The 26,811-nt window shown below is 42.0% G+C and overlaps 1 protein-coding gene across 1 annotated transcript in view; it reads left to right on the top strand.

Moving 5' to 3' along the window:
- Positions 1–26,811, top strand: part of EPG5 (ectopic P-granules autophagy protein 5 homolog) — a 231,820-nt gene that overhangs the window by 112,020 nt on the left and 92,989 nt on the right. The window contains exons 22-26 of the mRNA XM_030192892.1: positions 1,640–1,806; positions 5,669–5,896; positions 12,412–12,535; positions 16,096–16,240; positions 16,368–16,545. Of these exons, the coding sequence (XP_030048752.1) occupies positions 1,640–1,806; positions 5,669–5,896; positions 12,412–12,535; positions 16,096–16,240; positions 16,368–16,545 (842 nt within the window). The remainder of the gene's footprint in view (positions 1–1,639; positions 1,807–5,668; positions 5,897–12,411; positions 12,536–16,095; positions 16,241–16,367; positions 16,546–26,811) is intronic.

The following is a 26,811-nucleotide window of genomic DNA, read 5'->3' as shown; positions in this document are numbered from 1 at the left end:
AGGTCCCGGTGATTTACTACTCTTCAGCTTGCTGAACTGACCCATTACATCCTCCAAGGTTACAGAGAATTTGTTTAGTTTCTCCGATTCCCCCGCTTCAAATATTCTTTCCGGCACCGGTGTCCCCCCCAAATCCTCCTCGGTGAAGACCGAAGCAAAGAATTCGTTTAATTTCTCCGCTACGGCTTTGTCCTCCTTGATCGCCCCTTTAACACCATTTTCGTCCAGCGGCCCAACCGACTCTTTGGCCGGTTTCCTGCTTTTAATGTATCTAAAAAAGTTTTTACTATGTATTTTTGCTTCCAACGCTAATTTCTTCTCAAAGTCCTTTTTTGCCCTCCTTATCTCCGCTTTGTACATTCTTTATTTCCCTTCATGTTTTATTTTATTTATTTTTTAACATTTGATTTAATTTATCTTGGTATCTAGTCATAGTACGGTTTTTATGTTCAGTGACACTGAACATAAAATATAATATACTAGTAAAAAAGGCCCGTTTCTGGAACGAATGAAACGGGCGCTAGCAAGGTTTTCCTGGGAGTGTGTATGTTTGAGAGAGAGAGCCAGAGTGAATGTGCGGGTGTGTGACAGAGTGAGACTGTCTGTGTGACAGTGTGTGTATGAGAATGAGTGTGTGACAGGGCCCCCTCCCCTGTTCCTAATGCCCCCTCACCCCGTTCCCTCCCCTCCTTTTCCTCCTCCTTCCCACACTTGGGTTCCTTAAGGCTTTCAAAAGTCTATGGACCCCCGTGGCCCTAACACCCAGTATCCGGATACCCCACCGCTTTCCTCCTCACCCCTCCCCCAAGATGTAATACTTTCACATCCTTCATTTTTAAAAAAAAGTGTCCTATCTACCCTGTGTACAAATGCCCGGCATTCAGATTGTGTTCCTCTCGTAAATGTTCATTTCTTTCATTCATTCAGAACTTGCCCCCCCCCCCCCCCCCTGAACACTTTTGGTTCCTTCAGTCTTTTAAAACTCTCTTATGTACCCTGTGTGCTAATGGCCAGCACTGAGATTGTTTTCCTGTCCCAAATTTGCATGTCTTTCAGTCATTCACAAGTCCCCCTCCCCTTCTCCAGTTTAACACTTTCGTTTCCTTCAGTCTTTTAAAACTCTCTTATCTACCCTGTGTCCTAATGGCCAGCATTCAGATTGTTTTCCTTTCCCAAATGTTCATGTCTTTCAGTCGTTCAGAACTTCCCCCCTCCCCCCATTTAACACTTTGGGTTCCTTCAGTCTTTTAAAACTCTCCTATCAACCCTGTGTCCTAATGGCCAGCACTCAGATTGTTTTGCTTTGCCAAATTGTCTGTCACTGATGTCACTGAGGTCAGTGCCTGCCTGCCTAGCAGACCACTTCCGGCAGGCACGAACCCAAGCACATCCTGTTGGAGGTGAGAATTATTATATAGGATATTTTTTATGTTCAATAATTTCTTTTATTTTAGAATTGATTCCTGAATCGGGCGTTGTTTTACGCCAAAACACGGCCCATGTCAGGTCATTAATAAAGCACTCTTGTACCTTTGCTTGAGACTCCCGTGCTTTTTTTCTGGATTGAAATAATAAAGAAATCAGATATGTTAGTCCCGTACCTGATTTCTTGAAGGTTCTACTTTCCGTTCCTTTACAGAAAGCCCAGACACATTTAAAGCTGCCCATTGTTCCCTCTCTTCAAAGGCTGATGATTTATCGTTGGGCTCAACAAGCACTCACTACACCAGCAGATCACCCTCTTTTGCCACTTATTTGGCAAAAATTCTTTCTCCTCTACCTTCACCGACCAGGACCACAGTTTGGGTAAGCTACTGATACATCATGCAACATTCTTGCAGTTTGCAGCTGGTTATATAAATACTAGAAACATTTTCTCCACTGTTTCTTTAGCTATATCAAAAATATTTGGGGAGGCAAAGGGGTCTTTAATTTGTCCTACCTACCTTTGTTTCTACAACTGGCCTGAGAACCTTCCTGTGCTTGGGCCTGTGTAAAGAGCCAGGCTTTCATGGCAGATTTTAATTTTTTAAATGATAATTAAGAACAGTTGTTAAGGGGGAGGGAATTCCAAAAGAAAGGGGTAGCGAAAAAGAATGTATGGTGTCAGGTAAATTCGAGTTGCGCAAGTTTGGGGCCAGGGATTACCAGGCGATGATCACTTATGGAAGGGAGAACATGAGTAGGGTAATATAGAATGTTAAGAGTAGCCAAATAGTGAGGAAGCCCGAGCTTATGAGCTTTAAAGACGAGCATGAGGAGTTTTAAAATTACTCGCTGCTCAATAGGAAGCGGACAAACGTGATCATATTCTGAGCATGATATAATAATCTAATAGCCATATTCTGTATTAATTGCAGTTTCTTTAAATTGGCACGAGTGGAGCCTAGATAAACAATATTACAGTAATCTAATCTGGTGACTAGTGGTGAAAGAATGAGGGAATGAAATGTATTGTGACTGAAATACATCAAACTGCCCTCAGTTGTCAAAGAACAAAGAAACCGGTCTTGCCGAGATTGGATATCTGAAGAGACAAAGAGAGCTGAGAGTGATTCCTAACTAATAGAAAGAGTCTACAGGCAATATAGGAGTTCTGAAAAGGTTGAAGGTAATAGTAGGGAAGGGGAGTCCTCCAGTAAACCAACAAGAAACTGTCTTTTGCTTGTTCAGGACTAATTTATGCTCAGAAAACCGCTCTGAAACCAAGTCTAAACAATCTTGAAGGGGGTCGATAGATGGATTGAATGGGTTAGTAGGAAAAAGGAGGAGGATGTCGTCACTGTATAAATGGAAGGCAGATACCATATGATTATATAAGTGTAGCAAGGGGACTGATAGATTAAATAAAAGCAGTGACGAAACTGACTTCTGGGGAAGCCCACAAGTCAGAGTACACAAGGAGGGGGAGAAGGCAGTTGATGCAAGAGTAGCAACCGCATAGGAACAGTTCAAAATAAAGGAAGAAACTTCATGGAATCTGAGAAATGGCAAGCTGCCATTGAGGGCATCCATAAGATGGCCTTAGACATTCCTGATCATTCTGTGACTAATTTGATGGACAACTCATCAACTGTTGATAAAGAAGTCAGATCACATCCTTCAAAAAAAAAAAAAGAAGCTATATGCTGATAATTTTCTTGGCGACCTGTTTGTTACTTTTATAGAGCCAGAATCTAATGAGTTGGATTTGTATTTGGTTTCCACAGATTTGTCAGATGACTTGTTAAGCTTTTGGCAGCTGAAATCTGATGTCTGGCTGAAGCTGTCATCTGTTGCCAGAATTATCTTGGAAATTCTAGTCACAGAAACATCTTCTGAACTTGTGTTTTCATTAGCTGGTCATACAGTTGAGGATCATCGGACTAAGTTAAACCTGGAGACAGTTGATGATTTACTGTTTATTAATGGATTTTAAATAATGAACTATATTATTAGTATTATTATTGTTTCATTATCAGTATTAATTATTTGTCTTTTAAGCTATGGGCCTAAGCTGTTTATTTACAGTGCCTGTGAGTCCCATAAAATTGCATTAAAATCTACCTTTGAGTGGTGAAACCTGGGGAAGAAAATTTAATACTGTGGGGTTGGTGAAGGGACAGGGATGGAGAATATGGGGACAGTGTGGGGATGGATTTAGAAAGTTTGCTTGACTGTTGGGATGGGAAAAAGTTTTGGTTGCAGGTGAGGAATGGGGATGAATTTTTGTCCCTGCGTCACTCTTTTATATAGAATTACCTCCATCATGGAGAGAGGAGAGAAGAGACCAGGATTAAAACCAGCCTGCAAAGGAGTGGATTCATTTTTGTGCCAGTAGAGACTTTGAGATGCTGAGGGGTGGGTTTGAGATCAGTATCGTAGACTATAGGCTGATGTGTACAGCTAAGAGACTCTAATATAAAGTGTTTTAGAAGGCTTGGGCCACCAGGCTCGGCTGCTTGGTGATCTTAGCAACAAAGCCTCAGTTAAGGAGGCAGTATTCCTTCTTGTTCTCTTTTGTTGTGGTTTTTTCAAACCACTGGAGAGCAACAGGACATGGGAGTGTCATGTTGTAACAGGGAGCGTTTTAGACTAGTAGAAACAGAAGAATATAACCTACAGTTGAGGTCGATTCCCACTGCAGCTCCTTATGACCTTGGGCACTTAACCCTTCATTGCGCCAGGTACAAAAAACCCCCGCTTAGACTGTGATCCCCCTAGGGACAGAGAAAGTACCTGTATATAATGTGTACAGCGCTGCGTACGTCTAGTAGCGCTATAGAAATGATTAGTAGTACTACAGTTGAAATCCTTTATGAGGGCCCTTTTTTCCCCCTCCTTTTCCTTTGCTTAATTTAGAGGAGGGGAACTCTCTATATATGTGTGGGCTGTATTTGAAGATGGTGTGGAGAACAGCAGCATGCAGGAACTAGCTGCTCAGTGAACTCACTCCATATTGGTGTCAATATTCAAAGTGATTTAACTAGCCAGAAACAGCTCCTGGCTGGTTAAATCACCTGTTCGAGGCTAGCTGCTAATTTTCAGTTGGCATTTAACCAGTTAGTGCCGCTGACAATAACCGGTTAGCGCTGAACTGACAACTATTTTGGGAGCATTCTGGGGGTTGGAGTCTGCACTCGGACAGTTAAGTGCAAATGTTTAACACTTAACTGGCCAGGTTAACTGCATAAGTAGGACCGCATAAAAGTCAGTCCTATCTTTATGCGGTAACCCATAGCCAGTTAAATGTTCAATATCGCCAGCTATGTGTTAACCTGGAAATTCAGCGCCAGTGCTGGGCATATTATGGCACTGAATTTCCGGGTTTAATACCAGCAGTGGTAGCAAAACGCTGATCACTGCTGGCTAAATATCGGGCTCATTGAGTTTACTCAAAGAAGAGTAATCATTTAATAGTTTTAATAGGCTGTAAAAGGCTGTGTTGTTTATCTGCTTTTTTTGTTCCTGATGGAGAGAAAGCTGAAACATCTCCTGGATCACGAAGTCTGCAGCCCCTGAACTCCCTTCTATTGGAATATATCACTGGGGCTGCTGTTCCAAGACTGTACTGCATCTTGTTTAATCTCTACTTTTGCATATTCAGTTTATATAGGGCTAATTTTCAACTGTCCATACTGGGGTATAGACCATGGATAGCTTTTGCCTGTGAATGTTTATACTACTTTCAAAGACAAACTAGCCTCTACTGGTCCAGCTTTCACTTTGAAACTTGTCCTGGGTACAGGGTGCACATGATCCCTTGCATCTTGTTTAGTATGGTTAAAATTCTTCTAGAAATGTACACAAATTTTGAAAATGTTAATTATGTGCACACTTTCCTTCCCCAACCTAACCACATTATAGAAACAACTCATCTCAGTGCAGCTAAAAATTTGGTAGTGTAAAGCAATGGCCAGGCTTTAGCCACACTGAGTGAGGACAGTTTTCAGACGATTAATATAGGTAAAATGCTTTTTACCTGAATAAATGGACACTTAGAGCCCCATTTTCAAAGCCCATAGATTTATACAGTTACATAGGATACTGTGCTTTGAAAATGAGCACCTTACTCTCATAAAATTACTTTACAAAGCGGTATGGATTAATGAGAAGATATGGTGATTGAAGATCTGGATTGAAGCCAGAACTTGGAGATTCATATAGATTTGATTTTTTTTTTTTAAAGATTGCCTGTGGATGGATGTATTGGCAGAAGGTTTTTCCACAGCCCTTCTCTTGTTAATCTTTTGAAAGAAATGAAGAAACGCCTCACAGACCTAGCAGATTTTCACCATGCTGCCAGCAAAGCTCTGCGAGTACAGACTCCTGCAGATGACAGTGCTGGTCCATATGAAAAGGACACTAGCACACCTGATCACTTGATATCACCAGAACTGCATAAAGAACTGGTCAGGTATGAAAATGTTGCATGGGATGGTCTTTGTTCAATAAGGAGGTTATATCTTTTTATCATTATCCTTTTTGCTCAGTGTAAAACTATACTGTGGAACATTGCAGAAGAACTCTTTCATCTATACGTTGTGCTCACCAGTTAAAGCTTGTCTGATTTTCTTAATTCACCCTGGTCTAAACATCCAGAATTACATTGTAATGAAAGCAGATTTATGGAACAATAATGGGTTGCCACTAGTTTGATGCAAAAAGGTGTATACAGTGGAGGAGTAGCCTCATGGTTAGTATAGCGGGTGGCTGACCTGGAGAACTGGGTTCAATTCCCGCTGCTGCCTGATGGTCAGCAGTGGGCTGAGAGCCTGGGGAACCAGGTTCAAGTCCCTCTACAGCTCCTCGTAACCCTCAGCAAGTCACTTAACCCTACGATGCCCCAGGTACAACAGTAGTACAATGTATTACTTAGACTGTGAGCCCACTAGGGACTGACCCAGTACCTGTAAAATGGAAAACTGTAAACTGCTTAGGTCTAAACAATATATAAATTTTAAAAATGAAATTATAGCATTAGATAGTAAAACATGCTATCATAATTTTTTCTTAGGATGCAACTTCAGCTAATTGTTGCATTGCTCTAATATAGTGTTTTTGCTGTAGGTGGCTGACTTAATGATGGTATACTTACTATAGATCAGCCTGCCATTGAATGTCCTTGTTTTACTGACCAAAAAGAGCAAAAGTGGGGGTGGCCCATGGATCTTCCAATACCGACAAAGAGATAGCACCAGAAATTCAGGAGATAAAAAATATACAATTTTTTTTGGAAAATCACCAATGTAGGTCCAAAGAGGCACTATATAAAACCAACAGTTAAATTAATAGAAGGTCTGATATGGAGCACTATAACATAGCGGTGGACTCAACACAGAACTGTATTTCAGCAGATAATGCCTGCTTCAGGATTCAATGCCTAGCTGCTACGTATGAAATGGCTTCCTCAGAGAAACTATATATGCTGAGTGCCAAGATGGGGAACCGCCAAAACTTCATGAAACATGAAGGCTATTTCATATATAGCAGATAGGCACTACATTGTTTAGATTTTATAACTCCTGAAGCAAACGTTATCTGCCAAAACACAATTCTGTGTCAAGTCCACTGCTGTATTATAGTGCTGTATTACATACCTCCTGTTTAATTGTTTATAGTACTCCTTTGGTCTTACATTGGTGATTTTTATCTCCTGAACTTCTGGGGCTGTCTCTTTGTCGCTGTTGGAAGGTCTGTGGGTCACCCCCCTCTTTTATTCTTTTTAATTGCTCATGCATGGGGGTCAGCAGTGGGTTGAGATCCTGGGGAACCAGGTTCAATTCCCTCAAATTCCTTTTTGTTTTTTTCTTGTGGACTATGTTTTCCTGACCACCTGTTTAGGGTTCTGTTATTCCAAGTGACCTGGCTCAGTGCCTGTTTTATTTTTGCTGACTGACTTCATGGGCTCAGTCAGCTTTACCATGCTACACAAGGCTAAACCAAGAAATTTAGGCTTCTTGACCACATTTCCAAGTTTTTCAAGTTTATTGAAAATGTGATGTACCACCCAATGGCAATACCATCTAGGTGGTTTACAATAAAATATACATTTTAAAAATTAGAAAGGAACTCTACTACTCATCCCAGTGTAGCTAACAGATTAACTTCTTGACTGCATACCTATTTGAAAACTGGAGAAGGGGCAGAGAGATAGATGCTTTTCTGATTGCACTCTTCTGAAGTGGTTGTCAGGAATTTTCTCTGAGGACAAGCAGGCCATATCAGCTCACAACTGGGTGACATCATCTAATGAAGCCTGGTGTGGACAAAGCTAAGCGTTCTGTTTGTTTAAGAGGCCTTTGGCAGCATCCCACCACTCATGCACAGATGCCTTCCTGCCAAAGTGTAAGTGTGGGACCAGCGATCTTTGTTTTTCTGTGGAAAAGAGAATTTGTGCTTTTGATCTCTCCATAGCGTGTTCAGTTTATCTTTTCTCGTGCCTTCCTCATAGGGTTTTGTCACTTTCTTCTTCATTATTTTCATTTTTGTTCCCCTTAGCATCCCTAGTCATTTTGTCCTGTTTTAAGTTTCCTTTATTTTTCGGTTCCGTGGATCCCCATAGACCCAAGCCACTTCCAGTACAGCGTATTGCTCTTTGGCCTTGAATTATCTCCCAGGGTCTTCATTAAATGTCTAGTGGTAGTCGCAGGGTTGCTACACAGACTGGGAGTGCATGTGTTTCCCTACATGTATGTTGGATGTTCAAGAGCATGTGGAAGGAGTGTGCTCTTGAGTCTATGCAGAGTACTATTCGGGTGCTGGAGCTACTTGGATTCATGGTCAGCTACCTAAATGTCCCACCTGCAACCTGTACAGCAATTGGAATTCATTGGAGCCCTTCTAGACACAGTACTAGCTCGTGCCTACCGTTCCACAGGGAAAGGTATCAATTCTCAAACAAACCTTTTCCAGAGAGGGAAATGCGGTAGAACTAGAGGACAAGAACATAAGCATTGCCATACTGGGACAGACTGAAGGTCCATCAAGCCTAGCATCCCGTTTTCAACAGTGGCTAATCCAGATTGCAAGTACCTGGCAAGATCCCAAAACAATACTACACATTTTATGCTGCTTATCCTAGAAATAAGCAGTGGATTTCCCCAAGTCCATCTTAATAATGGCTTATGGATTTTTCTTTTAGGAAGCTATCCAACCCTTTTTTAAACCTCACTAAGCTAACTGTTTTTACCACATTCTCTGGCAACAAATGGAGAAATTAGGCCTTACCTGCTAATTTACTTTCCTTTAGTTCTTCCGGCCCAGCCCAAAATGTGACTGATGGGTTGTGCACGCCTTCCAGCAGGTGGAGACTGAGAGCTGTGACTCTAGAGAGAGAGCCAATAAGAGCCCTTGCAAGCTAGAGAAAGATCCAGTATTAACATGCCAAAGCAGAAGAAGGAAAAAAAGAATAAAAATCCTGTCTGTGCATCCGCAAGCCTGAGCAGCCACCGGCACATGGCTAACGTAGAGCCAGTGCCTCAAATTCAGCATGCTTCTCTGAAATGCCACTGCAAGCAGAGCACACATCAACTCTTTGTATCCCAATCTCGTTTCTGCTCTTTGGTTGCTTTTTTTTTTTTTTTAAATAGCACAGCAAACGTACAACTCCGATCCAACCGGAAACTAACAACAGAATCTTAACACCAGAATACCCTAAGGGAGGGATCTGGGCCGGTCTGGTCGGACTAAAGGAAAGTAAATTAGCAGGTAAGGCCTAATTTCTCCTTCCTTAGCATCCCTCCAGACCGGCCCAGAATGTGACTGATGGGAAGTAACAAAGCAGTAAGATCATGGGAGGGATCCAAGTAACTCCGCCGTAAGAACCTTTGCTCCCAACACCGCTTCCTCATGACACTGAATGTCCAAAGGAATGCAAAGACGACCAAGTGGCCGTTTTAAAAATGTCCACAGGAGGCACCAGGGAACGCTCTGCCCATGAAGTCGCTTGCCCTCTTGTGGAATGGGCCTTCACACCTTCCGGTATTGACTTCCCGGAGAGCAGATACGCGGAAGTTATCATTTCCTTAAGCCAACGTGAAATGGTGGGTTTGGAGGCCATAAGCCCTTTGTGTGCACGCTCAATCAAAAGAAAGAGACGATGTGTCCTACGAAATTCTTCCGTAGCCTTTAAGTACTGTTTGAACTCGCCTGACATCCAGTCACTTCAAACGGCACTGATCCTCAGAACCTGAAGAAGAACCAAGCACGGTCAAAACCACCGACTGTGACAAGTGGAAACGTGACAATTCCTTATGGAGAAAGGAGGGAACGGGACACAAAACCACCTGATCGAGAACTCCAAAACTGGCGATTTACAAGAAAGAGCCTGCAGCTCAGAGACTCGCTGCTCCAAAGCAATAGCCACTAAAAACACCATCTTAAGAGTCAGATCCTTTAATGTTCAGGAAGCCAAAGGCTCAAACGGAGGCCTGGTGAGAACTGAGAGCACCAAATTGAGATCCCACTAAGGAAAAAACAATTGGGAAGGCGGACAAATAAGATTCGCCCTGCGCAAAACACAGACTATGTCTGGATGACATGCCATTGCCCTGTCCTGAATGTGTCCTTGAAAGCAAGCCGTAGCAGCAACTTGCACCTTAACAGAGGCCAAGGCCAAATCCTTATCAAAGCCGGTCTGCAAGAAATCCAAAATTTGGGGCACCGAAGCCTGAAAAGGAGAAATACTCCGCTCCTCACACAACGCCTCAAAAAGCCTCCAAGTCCTTACATAATTTAGAGACATAGACTGACGCCTCAACTGAAGCATGGTGGCAACAACACTTGCCGAATACCCCCTCTTCATCAACCTTACCTGCTCAAGAGCCAAGCCGTAAGACAAAAATCAATCCGGATGGGCCACTGGCCCATGGAACAGCACACCCCTCAACTGCGCAAACCAAAGAGGAGAATCAACTAGAAGATAGTGCAGATTGGCATACCAAGGCCTGCAAGGCCAATCCAGCGCCACCAAAATTAATTGACCTCTGTGAGACGACCTTCTGAATGAGACGACCTATGAGAGGCCACGGAGGAAATGCATAAAGGAGACCGGTCGGCCACGACTGAAGAAGTTCATCTACTCCCTGCGCTTTGGGGTCCCGCCGATAACTGAAGTACAAGGGAAGCGCTGCGTTGAGCACAGACGCAAAAAGATCCATCGTCGGAAGCCCCCAACGCTGTAACACTGACTGAAATGCTAACTCATTGAGAGTCCACTCCCTGGGATCCAGGGTGTTTCAACTGAGAGAGTCCGCCTGAAAATTTAGGATGCCTGCCACGTGTGCCGCAGACAGAGCCACCAGATGCAACTCCGACTGACGCAGAAGCTCCGCTGCCTCCACCTCCAAGAGGCAACTCCTTGCCCCCCCTTGCTGATTGATGTAGGCCACCACTGTGGCATTGTCTGATATAATGCGGACTGCCTCGCCCGCCAGAAGATGATGAAATGCTTGGAGTGCCAGCCAGATCGCTCTGGTCTCTAGAAAGTTGATTGAGCATGATGACTCCTGTCGAGACCAAAGACCTTGAGCATACTGCTCCTGCCAGTGAACTCCCCAGCCGCTGAGGCTGGCATCCATCATGACCACTATCCAATTCGGCTGTTCCAGGGGCATACCCTTGGAGAGATGGAACGTGTGGAGCCACCAACGTAAACTGCTCCTCACCTGTATCGGTAGGGACAACCTCGCCTGTAGAGAATCCCTCTGCAGCAACTACCTGGAGAGTAGAGACCTTTGAAGAGGCCACATGTGAGCCCTCGCCCAGGGCACTGCTCCTATCGACGCCAACATGGAACCAGACCAATTGACTGCCTTGAGATCTAGGATCGGCCTGGAAGAACCCTCTTTCTTTGGGACTAGAAAGTAAATGGAATAGCGGCCCTGCTGGAGTTCTGAACATGGAACTGGACAAATAGCTTGAGGATCGAGAAGCCTCTGTAGTCTCCCTTACCACCACCGCCTTGAGATGAGAACGGCAGGGAGACTCCAGAAAGGCATCTGAGAGAGGATGCGCAAACTCTAAGGTGTACCTGTCTTGAATAACCTCTAACACCCACTGGTCGGCGGTAATTTGGGCTCACCTCCAATAAAACTGCGCTAACTGCGCTCTGATGGGAATCGGACGCTAGACCCACAAACCTTCATTGCGATGCATGAGAAGAAGACTGGAAGAATGAGCTTGCTTCCTTTCCTCCTCTGCGATTGCCTTGAAAGGACTGAGTCCTCTGAAAAAAACGGGAACGCTGAACTGGTGCCACTCTACCTGGCCTATAGCGACAAAAATCGCATCCTCTGCAGTGGCCAGCAAAAGCACCATGACCAGACCCCTTAGGGCAATCCTCAGGCAATCTCTGGACCTTAGTCTCTCCCAGACTGCGGACCAGCTTGTCCAGCTCTTCACCAAACGAAAGAGAACTTCTGAAGGGAAACCTATTAAGCTTAGACTTAGAAGCTGCATCTGCAGACTCGGGAGTGGGAGGGTTTGCGAGAAGAGTGAGATGAGGTGGAATGAGTGAGGGGATTGGGGGCGATGGATGTATGGGGTTTTCTGGAGATGTGTGGGAGGGGGATATGTATTGATCAAGATGTCTGATATTACACTGTTGCTTCTAAATGTTAGGGGGCTGAATATACCTAGGAAGAGGCAGCTCCTTTTTCGGGAGTTGCTCCGCCTTCGGGTGGAACAGTTGTAAAATGTTCTCACGTCACAAGTTGGATTCTGAAAATAAATCCTATAGCTGATGGGCAACCCTTATATATTATTTTTCATGATAGTTATGGGCTCCATTTACACTGCTGTTCACCCACTGGGTTAAAGAAACATCTCTCTTCATGATCAGTAAGAATAAAACTTTTATGTCATTGGTAATCATTGTATTCTGTTATTACTATTACTACTACTATTCTGTACTTTTCTTTCACATTGTAGGCTTTTCAATGTATTTACTGTTTGGCTGGAGGATGAGAGTTTTCAAAAAGGAGATGTCTACATTCCTTCCTTACCAAAGCAGTATGATGCACACAGACTAGCAAAGATCATGCTGAATGAACAGGTGAGTCAGCCTGTCCCTTTTATCTACTTCTGGTATTTCTGATAGTAGAACACTACTGTAAGAGAAAGCAAGATTCAAAACTTAAGTTCATTTGTGAAATCGGGTGCACAGCACAGTGGCTGGCAGTGATGAAATGTATTTCCTGTGGGGGAAGTAGGACTGTTATTTTATATACTGCACATCTTGTAGTTAAAATTTCTATAAAAATTAATTTTGCCATCTATTTTCTGGACTAAGTCCAGGTAATGCACTTGAAGCAGCAGGCACTAATCTTGAACAGTTTGTCCACATGCTGTTCTTAAAAAACAGAAAATATCCTTTTAAAGATGTTTATGATTTTTTTGGAATCACCTCACTGAAGTAACTTATTGCACTGGCCTTCATTTTAATGCTTCCATTTAATCAAGCATGTAGAATATAGCACGCTGTATCTGTGTGTTGGCCCCAAGTCCTGTTGGATCATGAGTCCTGCCCGTTTTGGTAAAGCTAGCAGTAAATTAAAGAAGCTATTAGATGGACTGTAGTATTTGTTTTTACCTTAAAAATTTGTTCTGTAGTGAAATAATTTGCCTTTCCTTAGACTCTGCAGCAGATGAATCCAGAAACTAGTGGGTTGTGTCCATCTACCAGCAGGTGGAGATAGAGTACTAAATTGAAGCCAGTGATACCGGATTGCCAGCCCCTCAGTCAGTCAGTATATCTGTATCTCCAGCAGGTTGTGGACAGCTTCTCACCAGCTCCTAGATTCATCGTTTGTGGAACTGCTCCTGAGCTAGGACTAGCCAGTTGAGCTAGGGGTGTTTGGCCAAGCAGAGCCATCCTTGGGGGCACACCAAGGTCCCTGCCTCACCCTGAGATTCCCCTCCTCCCGGTTGTCTCTTGCTTCTGGTTTGTCTGGGCTGCAGCCCTCCACCAACTATAAATAAATAAGACATTGCAGCCGGTGAACTAGTTGGGAAGGGGGGGAACTGTATTGCGATGCATGTTATGGCAGCGGAGACAGTCAAGAGATGTTCCTGCTGCGGAAAGAGGAGATCAGCATTGGGGCTCTGTTAGTGGGCTGTACCGAGGCCTTAGTGGGGACAGTGTTTCCCTCTTCCCCGAGGTGTCTGTTTCCTGCTCGGAGGGATCAGGCGCACGCACCATTTTGCAGGCTCCCACCAACTCGGTTCCTACCGGTCAGCTGATGTCTCTCTTGGAGCCCTCACACTCTGGCACTGAGTTTGACGCTTCTGCTGGGGTGCCCAGTTTTTCTTTGAGGGCTTCTCCGGGGGTTTTGACAGGGCCTGAGAACTCTGGTGAATTTTTTTCCCTGTAATTTGTGCTCCTTTTGCACCAGGCTTATTTATTAAAAAGGGCCTTTCCTCAGTTCCTGCCTCTTCCAGTATCTGCGGCCCTGGGAGTTTCCCTGGGAGACTTCGGACACATTTTATAGCCTTCTGCTGAAGATCCAGCTCAGAAGAGGATACAGCAATGCCCTCTCTCGCTTCCCCACTTCCATCCAGCATTGCCCTTCCTCTCTCTTCCCCACTTCCATCCAGCATTGCCCTTCCTCTCTCTTCCCCACTTCCATCCAGCATTGCCCTTCCTCTCATATCAAAAATTCCCCTCCACATAATCGTATCTAACTATGTATATTTTAGTAGCAGAAATAAGAAAATATTTGACAATTGGTAGAAACGTTGTATTGCTGTAGTTTGACGGAGAGGTATATAAAATAACGAGTGGAGTGGAACAGGTGGATGTGAAGCGTCTGTTCACGCTTTCCAAAAATACTAGGACTAGGGGGCATGCGATGAAACTACAGTATAGTAAATTTAAAACAAATCGGAGAACATTTTCTTCACCCAACGCGTAATTAAACTCTGGAATTCATTGCCGGAGAACGTGGTGAAGGCAGTTAGCTTGGCAGAGTTTAAAAGGAGGTTAGACGGTTTCCTAAAGGACAAGTCCATAAACCACTACTAAATGGACTTGGAAAAAATCCACAATTCTGGGAATAACATGTATAGAATGTTTGTACGTTTGGGAAGCTGGTCAGGTGCCCTTGGCCTGGATTGGCCGCTGTCGTGGACAGGATGCTGGGCTCGATGGACCCTTGGTCTTTTCCCAGTGTGGCATTACTTATGTACTTATCTCCGCATCATTTAACGCGGTAGATCATGACCTGTTGCTATACAGAGTGAGTGAGTTAGGATTAACAGGGTCTGTTTTTAATTGGTTTTCAGGTTTGTTAAGGAACAGAAAATATATTGTTATTAAAAATGGCCAAAATGTGGAGTACCCCAAGAGTCACCTTTGTCCCTTCAACTGTTTAATTTATTTTTAACTTCAGTAGGGAAATATTTAGAAAAATTATTTCTCCTTGTTTTATGCAGATGACATTTTACTGTTAAGTCCGTCTTTAACGTCTATTGAAGATAACACATTTCACATGTGAAATTTTATCTCTGTTATTGAGGATTGGGTTAGATCTAACTTCCTTAAACTCAATACACAAAAAAACATATTACTTTGGTTGGGGACTATCAAAAAATTTCAACACTAGGTTTAGCTCTGCCATTGGGAGTAACTCTTAAATTTGAAGAAAAATCAAGGGTGCTAGGAGTAATAATTGGATTCTAAGCTAACATTTGAGCATCAGATAAATGGGCTGGTCAAGAATTTTTTCTTTTGTATTGCTTCGTTTAAGATCCATTAGATCAAGTTTGAATCCTGGACATTTTAGGACTATTGCTCAGGCTATTTTACTACCACATGTAGGGCCCTGTATAAAAATTAGCACATGCTAACATCCTTAGGATTATATGGGTGTCTCTAATGTTAGCGCATGCTAATTTTTAGGGTGCACTAAAAACTCTAGCATGCCTTAGTAAACCGGGCCCTTAGATTATTGTAATTCTCTTTACTGCTCTATTACTTAATAGCTTAAAAGAAAACTTAAATTACTTCAAAATACTTCAGCCCGATTGATGTGCAGGGAAGGGAGATATTCGGAAACTTCTCCATTCCTGAGTAAAATGCACTGGCTTAAAGTAGAAGAATGCATTTATTTTAAACTCGCATGTATGGTTTATAGAAGTGTTTATGGGCTTAATGCGGAAACAGTAGGTCAGCTTCTAATTTTGTCTAATTGTAGACCCACTTGAGAAGTGGGACAACATTATTAATAGATTTTCCATCTATGGAGAATATTACCTATAAATCATTTAGGGCACACTCTTTTGATTTCCAAAGTGTTACATTTTGGAATAGTATTCCTATTCAAATCCATTTAATTACTCCTTATATATTGGTTAGGAAGGCTCTTAAAAAGTATCTTTTTTTTTTTCCAGTCAGTGACAGTCACTTTAAGTATTTTAATTATAAGTGATTTTTTAATGTATTTTTTGTTCTATGAATATTGTGATTCCTTTAACTGTTGAAGCTTTTTCTTTGTAATCCACCTTGTATCATTTTTGAAAGACAGAATAGAAGTCTGTAAATACAGCACAGTAGAATACAATACAATGTGCACAGATACACTCACATATTAATCTTATTTTAATTTGATATTGTAGGACCTGTGGATGGAATTTGTCAATACTGAGCAAATAAATCATGAATTTCAAGAAGCTTTTGATTTTTGGAATCGGGTTAAATTTGGATCTCATGCAGCTTCTAGCAGTTTATCTATCTCCTTGGATTCCACTAGTCCTTTGGCAGGTAAATATCATTTTGTAATCAGATTTAATTGCATATAATTAGCATTAGCAGTAAGTGACAATTAGTATTTTATTATGCCAATAAAGCACAGAGTGAAGTACATGATCAGAAATTTTCTGTTTTTCAGTTACAGCAAAGGACAGAATCCTGAGTAATTTGAAGAAACATGATGCGCCAAGCCCTTGTCTTCCCTTGAAGCTCATGAAAGTGCCTGTGCCACTGATTTCTTCATCCAGTTTCCAAAACCAGAAAGAAGCAATTCGTATCTTGCGGAAAGATCTTACCATCTTGCAACAACATGCAAGGTAAGATTCTCTGGTTAAACTGGCAGTTCACATGCCTTGTATGCTAAGTACCCTGAGTTTCCTTTGATTTTAAATTGGCATATTTGAGATGATTTTCTTTAAGGAGTACATTCTGCTCCATTTTGTTTTTTCTGTCTTTCTTAATGACAAAATACCCTAATGGCAATGGTTGTGATATTTGCTTTCTTAATACTCAACCCTTGTAATTACCAAACAACATGCTTTCACCATCCTTTTGTGCCATTTAAGGTCTGAGTACATTACATAATGAATTGGCCAGTCCTGGTGTTCCATTGACAGAAGACTTTGGCACATTGATGAATTTTATTTTATTTTTGTTTTGTTACATTTGTACCCCGCGCTTTCCCACTCATGGCAGGCTCAATGCGGCTTACATGGGGCCCAGAGTCACAAGGAGCTGCCTGTGCCTGAAGTGGGAATCAAACTCAGTTCCTCAGTTCCCCAGGACCAAAGTCCACCACCCTAACCACTAGGCCACTCCTACACTCAATGGTTCTTCCACTGTACTATTCAGTGACTGAATATGGTGGAAGTCCCTCATTCTGTGTAGTCACATAGATAATTATCTGTTCTCCAAATGAGCCTAGACTTCCTAGGTCTCTTATTGAAGGTCTAAGGCTTATGGAGGTCATGATCTTGGAAGACCCATGGGATATATAGGTCCAGGACACAGTTTCTTGACCTCATTGATGAGCAGTTCATAGATCGCTTCTGCCTCAACAAAGAAACCATTCACCATCTCTGCCAATAGTTGGAGTCCCCCCTCCACCCCCTCACAGGGAATAGCTAGTGCCTGTCCACCTCTGGGTCACCTTTGCACTTGCCTTTCTTGTCACTGTTAGTTTGTAGACCATCGTGGCAGCCACTGCAGCCAGTCAGCCAACTCCCTGCGCATTACACAGTTCCCTTTATTTACATATTTATTTAAAATCTTTTATATTCCTCTTTCCTGGTTTGGCATCCAAAACAGTGAATAAATTTGCAGTGCAGTCTGCATGGAATACAATATACAAACGTAAAAGTCATGCATACCTAAATGTGGAGTCCCCAAGGATCCCCCCTCTCACCAACCCTATTTAACCTAATGATGATACCTTTAGCCAAACTTCTAGCCAATCAAAAACTCAACCCTTGCATATATGCAGACGATGTCACAGTTTACATCCCGTTCAAACATGACTTAAATGAAATCACCAACGAGATCAACCAAAGACTCCAAATCATGCACTCCTGGGCGGATGCATTTCAGCTAAAACTTAACGCAGAAAAAACACAATGTCTTGTACTCACCTCACAACGTAACACAAACAACTTCTTCACCGTATCCACACCATACTGCTCTCTTCCTGTCTCACAAAACTTGAAAATTCTTGGAGTGACCATTGATCGAAACCTCACTCTAGATGCCCACGTGAAGAACACAACGAAAAAGATGTTCCACTCTATGTGGAAACTCAAAAGAGTAAAACCTTTCTTCCCGAGATACATCTTTCGTATCCTGGTTCAATCAATGGTAATAAGTCATCTGGACTACTGCAATGCATTGTACGCTGGCTGCAAAGAACAGACTATCAAAAAACTCCAAACAGCCTAGAATACTGCCGCAAGACTCATATTTGGAAAAACTAAATATGAAAGTGCAAAACCCTTAAGAGAGAAACTTCACTGACTCCCACTTAAGGAACGCATTGAGTTCAAGGCACAAAATCATTCACGCAGACGCCCCAATCTACATACTAAACCTCGTGGACCTACCTCCCAGAAACGCCATAAGATCATCCCGCAAATTTCTCAATCTGCACTTCCCCAGCTGTAAAGGACTAAAATACAAACTGATGCACGCCACTACCTTCTCTTACATAAGAACGCAGCTGTGGAACGTACTACCTACAGCCCTGAAAACTATTGATGAAACAACTAACTTTTCGCAAATCTCTGAAGACATATCTCTTCAACAAGGCCTACAAAGAGAACCCATAGCCTTACCAAACTACCTCACCAACCCACCCAGCTATGAAAGTCCACCTTCTATACTTACCTGCCTATCACTTTCCTTTTTCTTCCCATACTTAATCTCTGTTCATTACTAATTGTATCTGATATCCTGGAATGACAATGTCATAACAAAACTCTGTAAGCCACATTGAGCCTGCAAATAGGTGGGAAAATGTGGGATACAAGTGCAATAAATAAATAAAATTTAACATCATCGGTGTCAATGATGAAATATTTAAATTATACTAAAACAAAACAAGCCATTAAAAACCAGCAATACTTATGAGAAAGATTTAAAAATCTTAACCAAGCCACTCAAACAGAACACCAAAGTTCCCAAAATATGCATAGTTAACATATCACTAATATCAAGGAAGCCTCATCCTGTGGACTTCTCACATACAATGCAACCACAGTAGTTGAGCAAACATAAAATTTTTCAAAAATGTTTAAAAATTATCAGCAGCTCACCAGAAAATATCAACAATGCTCTGCAGTATTTGCTATTACAACTATTCATAATCTCTCGGTGAGGTGGAACCCAGCCCTCTTTTAGGTCATCAATTAGGCCATTCACATATTGGAAAGAGATGTTTTTACCCTCTTTCTGAGCATAAAGTAGTTGGTCTTTGCCTTCTCTCTCTAGCAGCCAAAGAACAGAAAATGGTTGTCTTTTAGAACAAAATTTGAGCCTTGTGACGGTCCTTTTTAATGTTCTTTGCCTGTTAAGTTTCTACCTCTAGAGAAAGTTTCAGTTTACAACTATGGGAAAAGGGTTGTACACTATGGAAAGTAATTAATCATGCTTGCTTCTCTCTTCCCCCCCCCCCCCCCCCTTTAAGACTGAACTAGGCCCTGCTGTGCTACAAAGTTCAACTTTTAAAACTAGGAAGAAAAGGGTATGGAGACTAGTTGATAAAGTTGCTTTTTTAAAAAAATTCTTCTTTTCAGTAACCTACAATCCTCCTTAAACCCCAGTCTTTTAGTTCCCAAAGCAAGGAGAAAAATAATATTCACTTACCAGAGAAATGTCCTCTTCTCTCAGAACTTCTCAGAAAGAAGATATTTGCCTTAGAAACTTTCACTGGATAGGGCCCAGTATTGAAGTTTTGGATTTAGCACTGGCAACAGACACCCCCCCCCCCCAAAACCGCTGTGTGCCAGCAGCTTAATATCAGAGGGGACAGTTCTTATGTTTGCACTAACCACATCTCTGGCAGGGGAGAATCTTTAAACCACCATGGTTTCATCACAATTCATGACCTTGTGTATACCATTCTAATATTTTGGCTAATTGATGTAAACCAAGCCCCTATATAGCACTGTAGTAGCTTAAATTTTTCTCTTGCAGTAATTTTGAGTTGGTGAAGTTGTTGCAGTAGGGTGGTGAATTTGCCCATGGGTAACTGTTAACGTTCTGTCTCTGAAGTATTTTGCAGCAGCTGAAACCTTTGGGCAATTTTAGCAGGAAGACCAATATAAGACATTTCATTATTCCTTTTGCCTCTAATTAGACAAACGCATTAAAATGTTTTAATATCTAATTGTGGTTGTAACCTAATATATATTCTGTGAATTATGTCTGGTATGAATCTATGAACCTAAGGGAAATACTGCCCCACTCACATTTTTTAGTTTACAACGGAACTCACTTTTAGCATGACAGGATCCATACGGCTAAGTTTCAAAAAGCTATTCAGTGTTAACTTATTGGTGAGCACATTTTTTTAAATATTCTGTAGTTTTATATTTACATTTCCTTAAACAAAACAACGAATATAGTGGCCCACATTAACAGGAATAGCCAGTCAACATAATCAAGAAAATAATAAAATAATCAGATTTTTAGATTATGTAATTTACAAATTATTTGAAAATTGCCATAATAATTTCTCAGTCTTACTTATAACTTCATAATCTTCCAATTCCTTATCAGTTAAAAAACCTGTCATGCTGGGTAGGATGAAAATAAATGCATTGAGTACCATTTAGCTTAACCACACATTTATAGGGAAACTAGAGGTAGAAGAAGCCGCTAGTTTTTAACATCCTATTTTTCAACTTCAGGAATTCTTTGAAGTGGAATTGAGTGGTCCTTGCCACATCCTGAAAAATTTGACTGTTGACCACAAAACTAAACACCCTTCTTCCAGAAAAAATTAATTTTCTCTTGCTCAGTGTTGAAAGTAGCTAGAAGGGTTGCCCTAGTTTCAATAATATCCTGATGTGTTTTTAAGAAATTAGCTAAATCGAAAGAATCAACAGGGTCTACTCTAGCATTTTTCACGTACCCAAATTGATGATCAGATAGATGGTAACTATTTGCTCAGCATTCTATACAAGTAATATTTCTTTTAAGTACTTATGTAACAAAACTTCAGCTGAAAAAAAAATGACATTTTGGAAAATATAAAAAAATATAAAGTATTAGCACAATTTATTCGCAAGATATTCCAATTGCTTATGAATTACCAGACTATCTTTTATAAAAGATGTTGAAGTAGATTATAAGTTGGTCACTCAAGTAACAGAGTAATTCTGGAGTCCATAGTTGATACCTTGACTTCAAATTCAGATAATGTATTAACTGCCTGTTGTGAAAAATTGATGTAATTGTGAAACTGTTGACTGTCTCTTGGTCCTAGTAACCATGGTTCAAATATTTCTCAAAGTAATAGTCTGAGGAGTTTCCAAGTCAAGTTTCAAAAGTATTGGACAGTTCATCACTTAAGGCATAGTGACATGAGGAAGTGGTGGATCTGCAGGAGTTTCGGTCAAAAGATTTGGAAATAAACTACCTTGTAAGATGGTACCTACTTGGGAAGACCTTGGCAGGGCAGGATTTTGAAGGGTATAAACATGGAGGAGATGGAGTAGAACAGCCACCTACCATTATGATGATGATGACAGATCCAAGGGAGAAGGACCTTTGGTAACTAAATGTTTGACCATTGACCCACTAATTTTAGGTATACTAGAAGTTCCAGTCTTAAGTTTTCCTCTGCCCCTCCTCATCTTGAAATGAGCAAAACCCAATACTTTATGGAGGCTGTAGGACATAGTCTCCTGGCTCTTGTTTTGTTTTTTGTTTTTTAGAGATGGAGAAGTGGTAGAGTTAGACGTTATGAGTTGAGGTTGCAGGGTGGGAGACTTAGGAGCAATGTCAGGAAATACTTTTTAACCACATTGAGCCTGCAAATAGGTGGAATAATGTGGGGTACAAATGCAATAAATAATAATAATGTCTGCAAAGCTCTTTCGCAGAAGGTTGTGAAGACAAAAGCAATGACAGAATTCAAGAATGCATAGGATAAATACAGAGGAACTATGTAGAAAAAGGATGGAATCCATTTAATTGACCTCATAACTGAAGTGAACCTTGATAGCAGCTTCAGAGGTTGGGAATTATGATCAGTGCCAGGCAGACCTTACGGTCTGGGTCCCGTTGATGGCAAAAACAGATCAGGATCAAGCAGAGGCGGACTGACAGTGATCTGGGCTTTCGGGCAAAAAGGGTCATAGGCCCTAATCACCTATCAAAAGTAATTAAATTAGAAGGAAGCTAAGGAAGAGTGGACTCCCTTATTATGCTGTGGGCCCTTGGGCACTGTCCTATTGTTCCAATAGTCAGTGCCTAGGATTAAGGCTGGAGTAGGCTTTGATGGCAACTCCATTAGTTGGGAAGTAGAACTGGTGCCAGGCAGCCTTCTACGATCTGTGCCCAAAATTGGCAGGAGAGACAGAGATTAACAGGCTTATTTTCGAAAGAGAAGGCCGCCCATCTTTCGACACACATTGGGAGATGGGCGTCCTTCTCCCAGGGTCACCCAAATCGGCATAATCGAAAGCCGATTTTGGGCATTCTCAACTGCTTTCCATTGCAGGGACGACCAAAGTTCCTGGGGGCATGTCGGAAGCATAGTGAAGGCGGGACTGGGGCATGCTTAACACATGGGCGTCCTCGGCCGATAATGGAAAAAAGAAGGGCGTCCCTGACGAACACTTGGGCGACTTTATTGGTCCTTTTTTTTTTACGACCAAGCCACAAAAATGTGCCCTAAATGACCAGATGACCTCCCCCTACTCCCCTAGTGGTCACTAACACCCTCCCACCCTAAAATATTTTTTTAAAATATTTTTTCCAGCCTCTATGCCAGCCTCAAATATCATACCCAGCTCCAAGACAGCAGTATGCAGGTCCCTGGAGCAGTTTTAGTTGGGTACTGCAGTGCACTTCAGGCAGGCGAACCCAGGCCCATCCCCCCCTACCTGTTAAACTTGTGGTGGTAAATGTGAGCCCTCCAAAACCCACCAGAAACCCACTGTACCCACATCTAGGTGCCTCCCTTCATCCCTAAGAGCTATGGTAGTGGTGTATAGTTGTGGGGAGTGGGTTTTGGGGGGAGGGGCGGGTTGGGGGTCTCAGCACACAAGGTAAGGGAGCTATGCACCTGGGAGCAATTTCTGAAGTCCACTGCAGTGCCCCCTAGGGTGCCTGGTTGGTGTCCTGGCATGTGAGGGGGATGAGTGCACTACGAATGCTGGCTCCTCCCACGACCAAATTGCTTGCATTTGGTCGTTTATGAGATGGGAGTCCTTGGTTTCCTTTATCGCCGAAAATCGGGGACGACCATCTCTAAGGTCGACCTAAATATTGAGATTTGGGCGTCCCCAACCGTATTATCGAAACAAAAGATGGCCGCCCATCTTGTTTCAATAATATTGTGTTACTCTGCTTCTTTATCCAGGCTGAAAACAGAAAGGGGAAAGTGCTTGGGAGGAAGAGCCGCATGTTTGAAGGGGAAAGGTATTTCTCAATAGACAAAAGAGAATACATTTGGAAATGCTCCCAGCGTTGAGGATACCCTCCACACCCAGTGAAGTTTGAAGGTGGGCGGGGAGGATGGATGTCGTTGGTTCACACTAGTCAGCAGTGTTGTGGCCCTGCATGACTTTGACCCTCCTTCAGCTCATTACAATCCGAAGTGGCCCTGCTTAAAAATTAATTTAGACCACTACCTTGTGTGATATTCCTTGAAAACTTTCCTAGCTTGACTTAAACTTATTAGAGCTACTTGACATTAGCCTCTTGTCCTGGCAGCTATTGTTTCCAGTCTGGGTTGATGATCTCACGTCAATGGACGCCATACCTAGGATCCCTAGTCCCACCTGGCTGGTTAAATGGTTCTTAGCTTGCCCAAATACGTAAAGCCAGTAGTTGGTTTTTTTTTGCCTTTATCTTTAGTTGAATAATTGTTTCTGGTAAACTAATGCTACAGCAACTGTTTTGCTGTCTGTAATATGTTTGAGTTTTTATTTTTAAAAGAAATGAAAAAAATCAATAAAGTAAAAGGCACACTGAGGCAAATGATTGATGAAGGTTTAAAGAGCTTAGATCTGAAATAGCTGTGTGAGAGGTCTGATAGCTGACTTTGATAATATTCTGATGCCTCTCTGTATTTAAGTAAAAAGTAAAATATACAATACATAGAGTATACTATGTTTAGCTTTAAAATAGTAATTGTTTTTGTTGCCACAGTGGTATTGCTCCTATTTGCTCCTTAATTGTTTTTTTTGTTGTTGTTGTTTTTTTTGCAAATTTTACAGTTATTTTCAAGAATAATCTTGATGTTGAATAGTGTTCAAAGATAAACAATTTTTGTTTTTCAAGAAATTTACAGTTAACAAGAACCACACCCAAGTCCACTATTAATGGATCCATGATGTTCAATATACAGGAAGGGGAAAAAAAGAGTAAATTACTCTAAGGTTATCAGCACCTAGAAAGGACGGCCCCACCTGGAGTATTGTGTTCAGTTTTGGAGGCCGTATCTTGCTAAGAATGCAAAAAGAATTGAAGCGGTGCAAAGAAAAGCTACGAGAATGGTATGGGATTTGCGTTACAAGACGTATGAGGAGAGACTTGCTGACCTGAACATGTATACTCTGGAGGAAAGGAGAAACAGGGGTGATATGATAAAGACGTTCAAATATTTGAAAGGTATTAATCCGCAAACGAACCTTTTCCGGAGATGCGAAGGCGGTAGAACGAGAGGACATGAAATGAGATTGAAGGGGGGCAGACTCAAGAAAAATGTCAGGAAGTATTTTTTCACAGAGAGAGTAGTGGATGCTTGGAATGCCCTCCCGCGGGAGGTGGTGGAAATGAAAACGGTAATGGAATTCAAACATGCGTGGGATAAGGAATCCTGTTCAGAAGGAATGGGAGTGGAGGAGTGGCCTAGTGGTTAGGGTGGTGGATTTTGGTCCTGGGGAACTGAGGAACTGAGTTCGATTCCCGGCACAGGCAGCTCCTTGTGACTCTGGGCAAGTCACTTAACCCTCCATTGCCCCATGTAAGCCGCATTGAGCCTGCCATGAGTGGGAAAGCGTGGGGTACAAATGTAACAAAAATAAAATAAAAATAAATCCTAAGGAGCTTAGCCGAGATTGGGTGGCAGAGCCAGTGGCGGGAGGCGGGAATGGTGATGGGCAGACTTATACGGTCTGTGCCAGAGCCGGTGGTGGGAGGCGGGACTGGTGGTTGGGAGGTGGGGATGGTGCTGGGCAGACTTATACGGTCTGTGCCCTGAAAATGACAGGTACAAATCAAGGTAAGGTATACATAAAAAGTAGCACATATGAGTTTATCTTGTTGGGCAGACTGGATGGACCGTGCAGGTCTTTTTCTGCCGTCATCTACTATGTTACTATGACATACATTTTATATTTATTGAACTCTTTCAGATCTTTGAGAGGATATGAAAGATGTTAGTTGTAAAGGTTCTGTGAACACATACTTACTAGATTTAAATCGAATTATACATTTACAGGGAAAATGTAAAATGAATGTTCCCCCAAGTTGCAAAATAGCAGGTTTCATTAACAAAAATTGTTTCCGTCTTTTCTGGGTCTCTTGAAACATCAGGAAATATATTTATTCTTAAACCAAGAAACATTTTCTCCTGGTTCTTAAAGAATAATCAAAGAAGCATTTGCTTATCAGGAATTAAAGCAACAGAGGCCACCAAAGCAGCAGCTTGTGCTTGTTCTGTTTCAGAAGTTTCCAGAAATGTAGTCAAATTTACTATTTCTTGCATCTCTTGAGATAATGCCTTTTGTGGAATATAATACACCTGATTAAAAGGTGGTATAGCTGTTTCAGGTAATTCCAAGACTTGTCGAAGATATCTCTTTAACATATCATATGGATTAATCATTTTAATCCTAGGAAAATTATGAGTCTTAGATTATTATTCCGCATATAGTTATCAAAAGTTTCTGTTTTCCTTCTCAGATTAATAATATCTTTCAACATAATTGCTTGTAGTTGTCCTGAATCTGCAGCAATCTTCTCAAAATTTCCTTGTCTCTCAGTAATAGATTTTATATCTTCTTCGGTCTCATTCATTTTTTGCTCAAATTCAATAATTTTCTCAGATACAGAGTTAATTTTCTGAGTGGAAGTTAGCATAAATTGTGAAATTAAATCCCATAGAGAGACTAATGTTACTTCTGCTGGTTTCTGCATTATTCTTAGAGGAACATTTTCAAATTGTTCCAGAAATTTCAACGAATTCATACCTTGTTTTTCCGCAGTCATTTCAGCAGAGCTGCTTGTCTCAGATGGGCCTATCTGGTCCTCGAGTTGTCCTTCGGTTTGTAACTGAGCCTCCATCACTGGAATTCCCCTTATGCTCTCTGGCTGGGGTTCCAGTGATCCAACGAAGGGAGAGCTAGTCATCTGGGGCTGCGGGGGTGGAGTTCGCTGGTCGGGACTAAGAGTGACATTCTGCCCCGAGGTCGCCGAAGCTTCCTGCTGTCCGCCGGAGGCCTCTAGGGGTTCGTTCCCAATTGGATGGTTCCGTCCTGAAGTTCGCACAAATCGGTCCATAGGACCCGAAAAAGGTAAGGAAGGGGGTTGCGGAGCTCGGGCTGCCGCCTTCTCACGTCGTTTTGGCATTTTCTTAAGAGGAACAAAGTGAGCTCTTCTCACAGCCTAGGTGTTGGCGGCCATCTTAGATTGCTTTCCCGCTCCTTAATTGTTTAGGAAGGAGGGCAAGGTGTAAGGAGGTGATATTGGTAAAGGGGATGGGGTAACATTCGGCAGCTGTACCTGGAACTTTTTTGGGGGGGGAGGGGGCACTTTCCCACTTGCTACCCCCAAACGGCACCTGTGGATGGACCTTTTTGTTTTTTGTTTGCCATCACTGACTATGTGATGGCAATCACTCTTAGATCTAGATAATA

The sequence above is a fragment of the Microcaecilia unicolor genome, chromosome 2 (assembly GCF_901765095.1).
Source record: "Microcaecilia unicolor chromosome 2, aMicUni1.1, whole genome shotgun sequence".
Lineage (NCBI taxonomy): Eukaryota > Metazoa > Chordata > Amphibia > Gymnophiona > Siphonopidae > Microcaecilia > Microcaecilia unicolor.
Note: the sequence above shows the minus strand (reverse complement) of the source record. Positions and strands in the feature narration are given on the sequence as shown.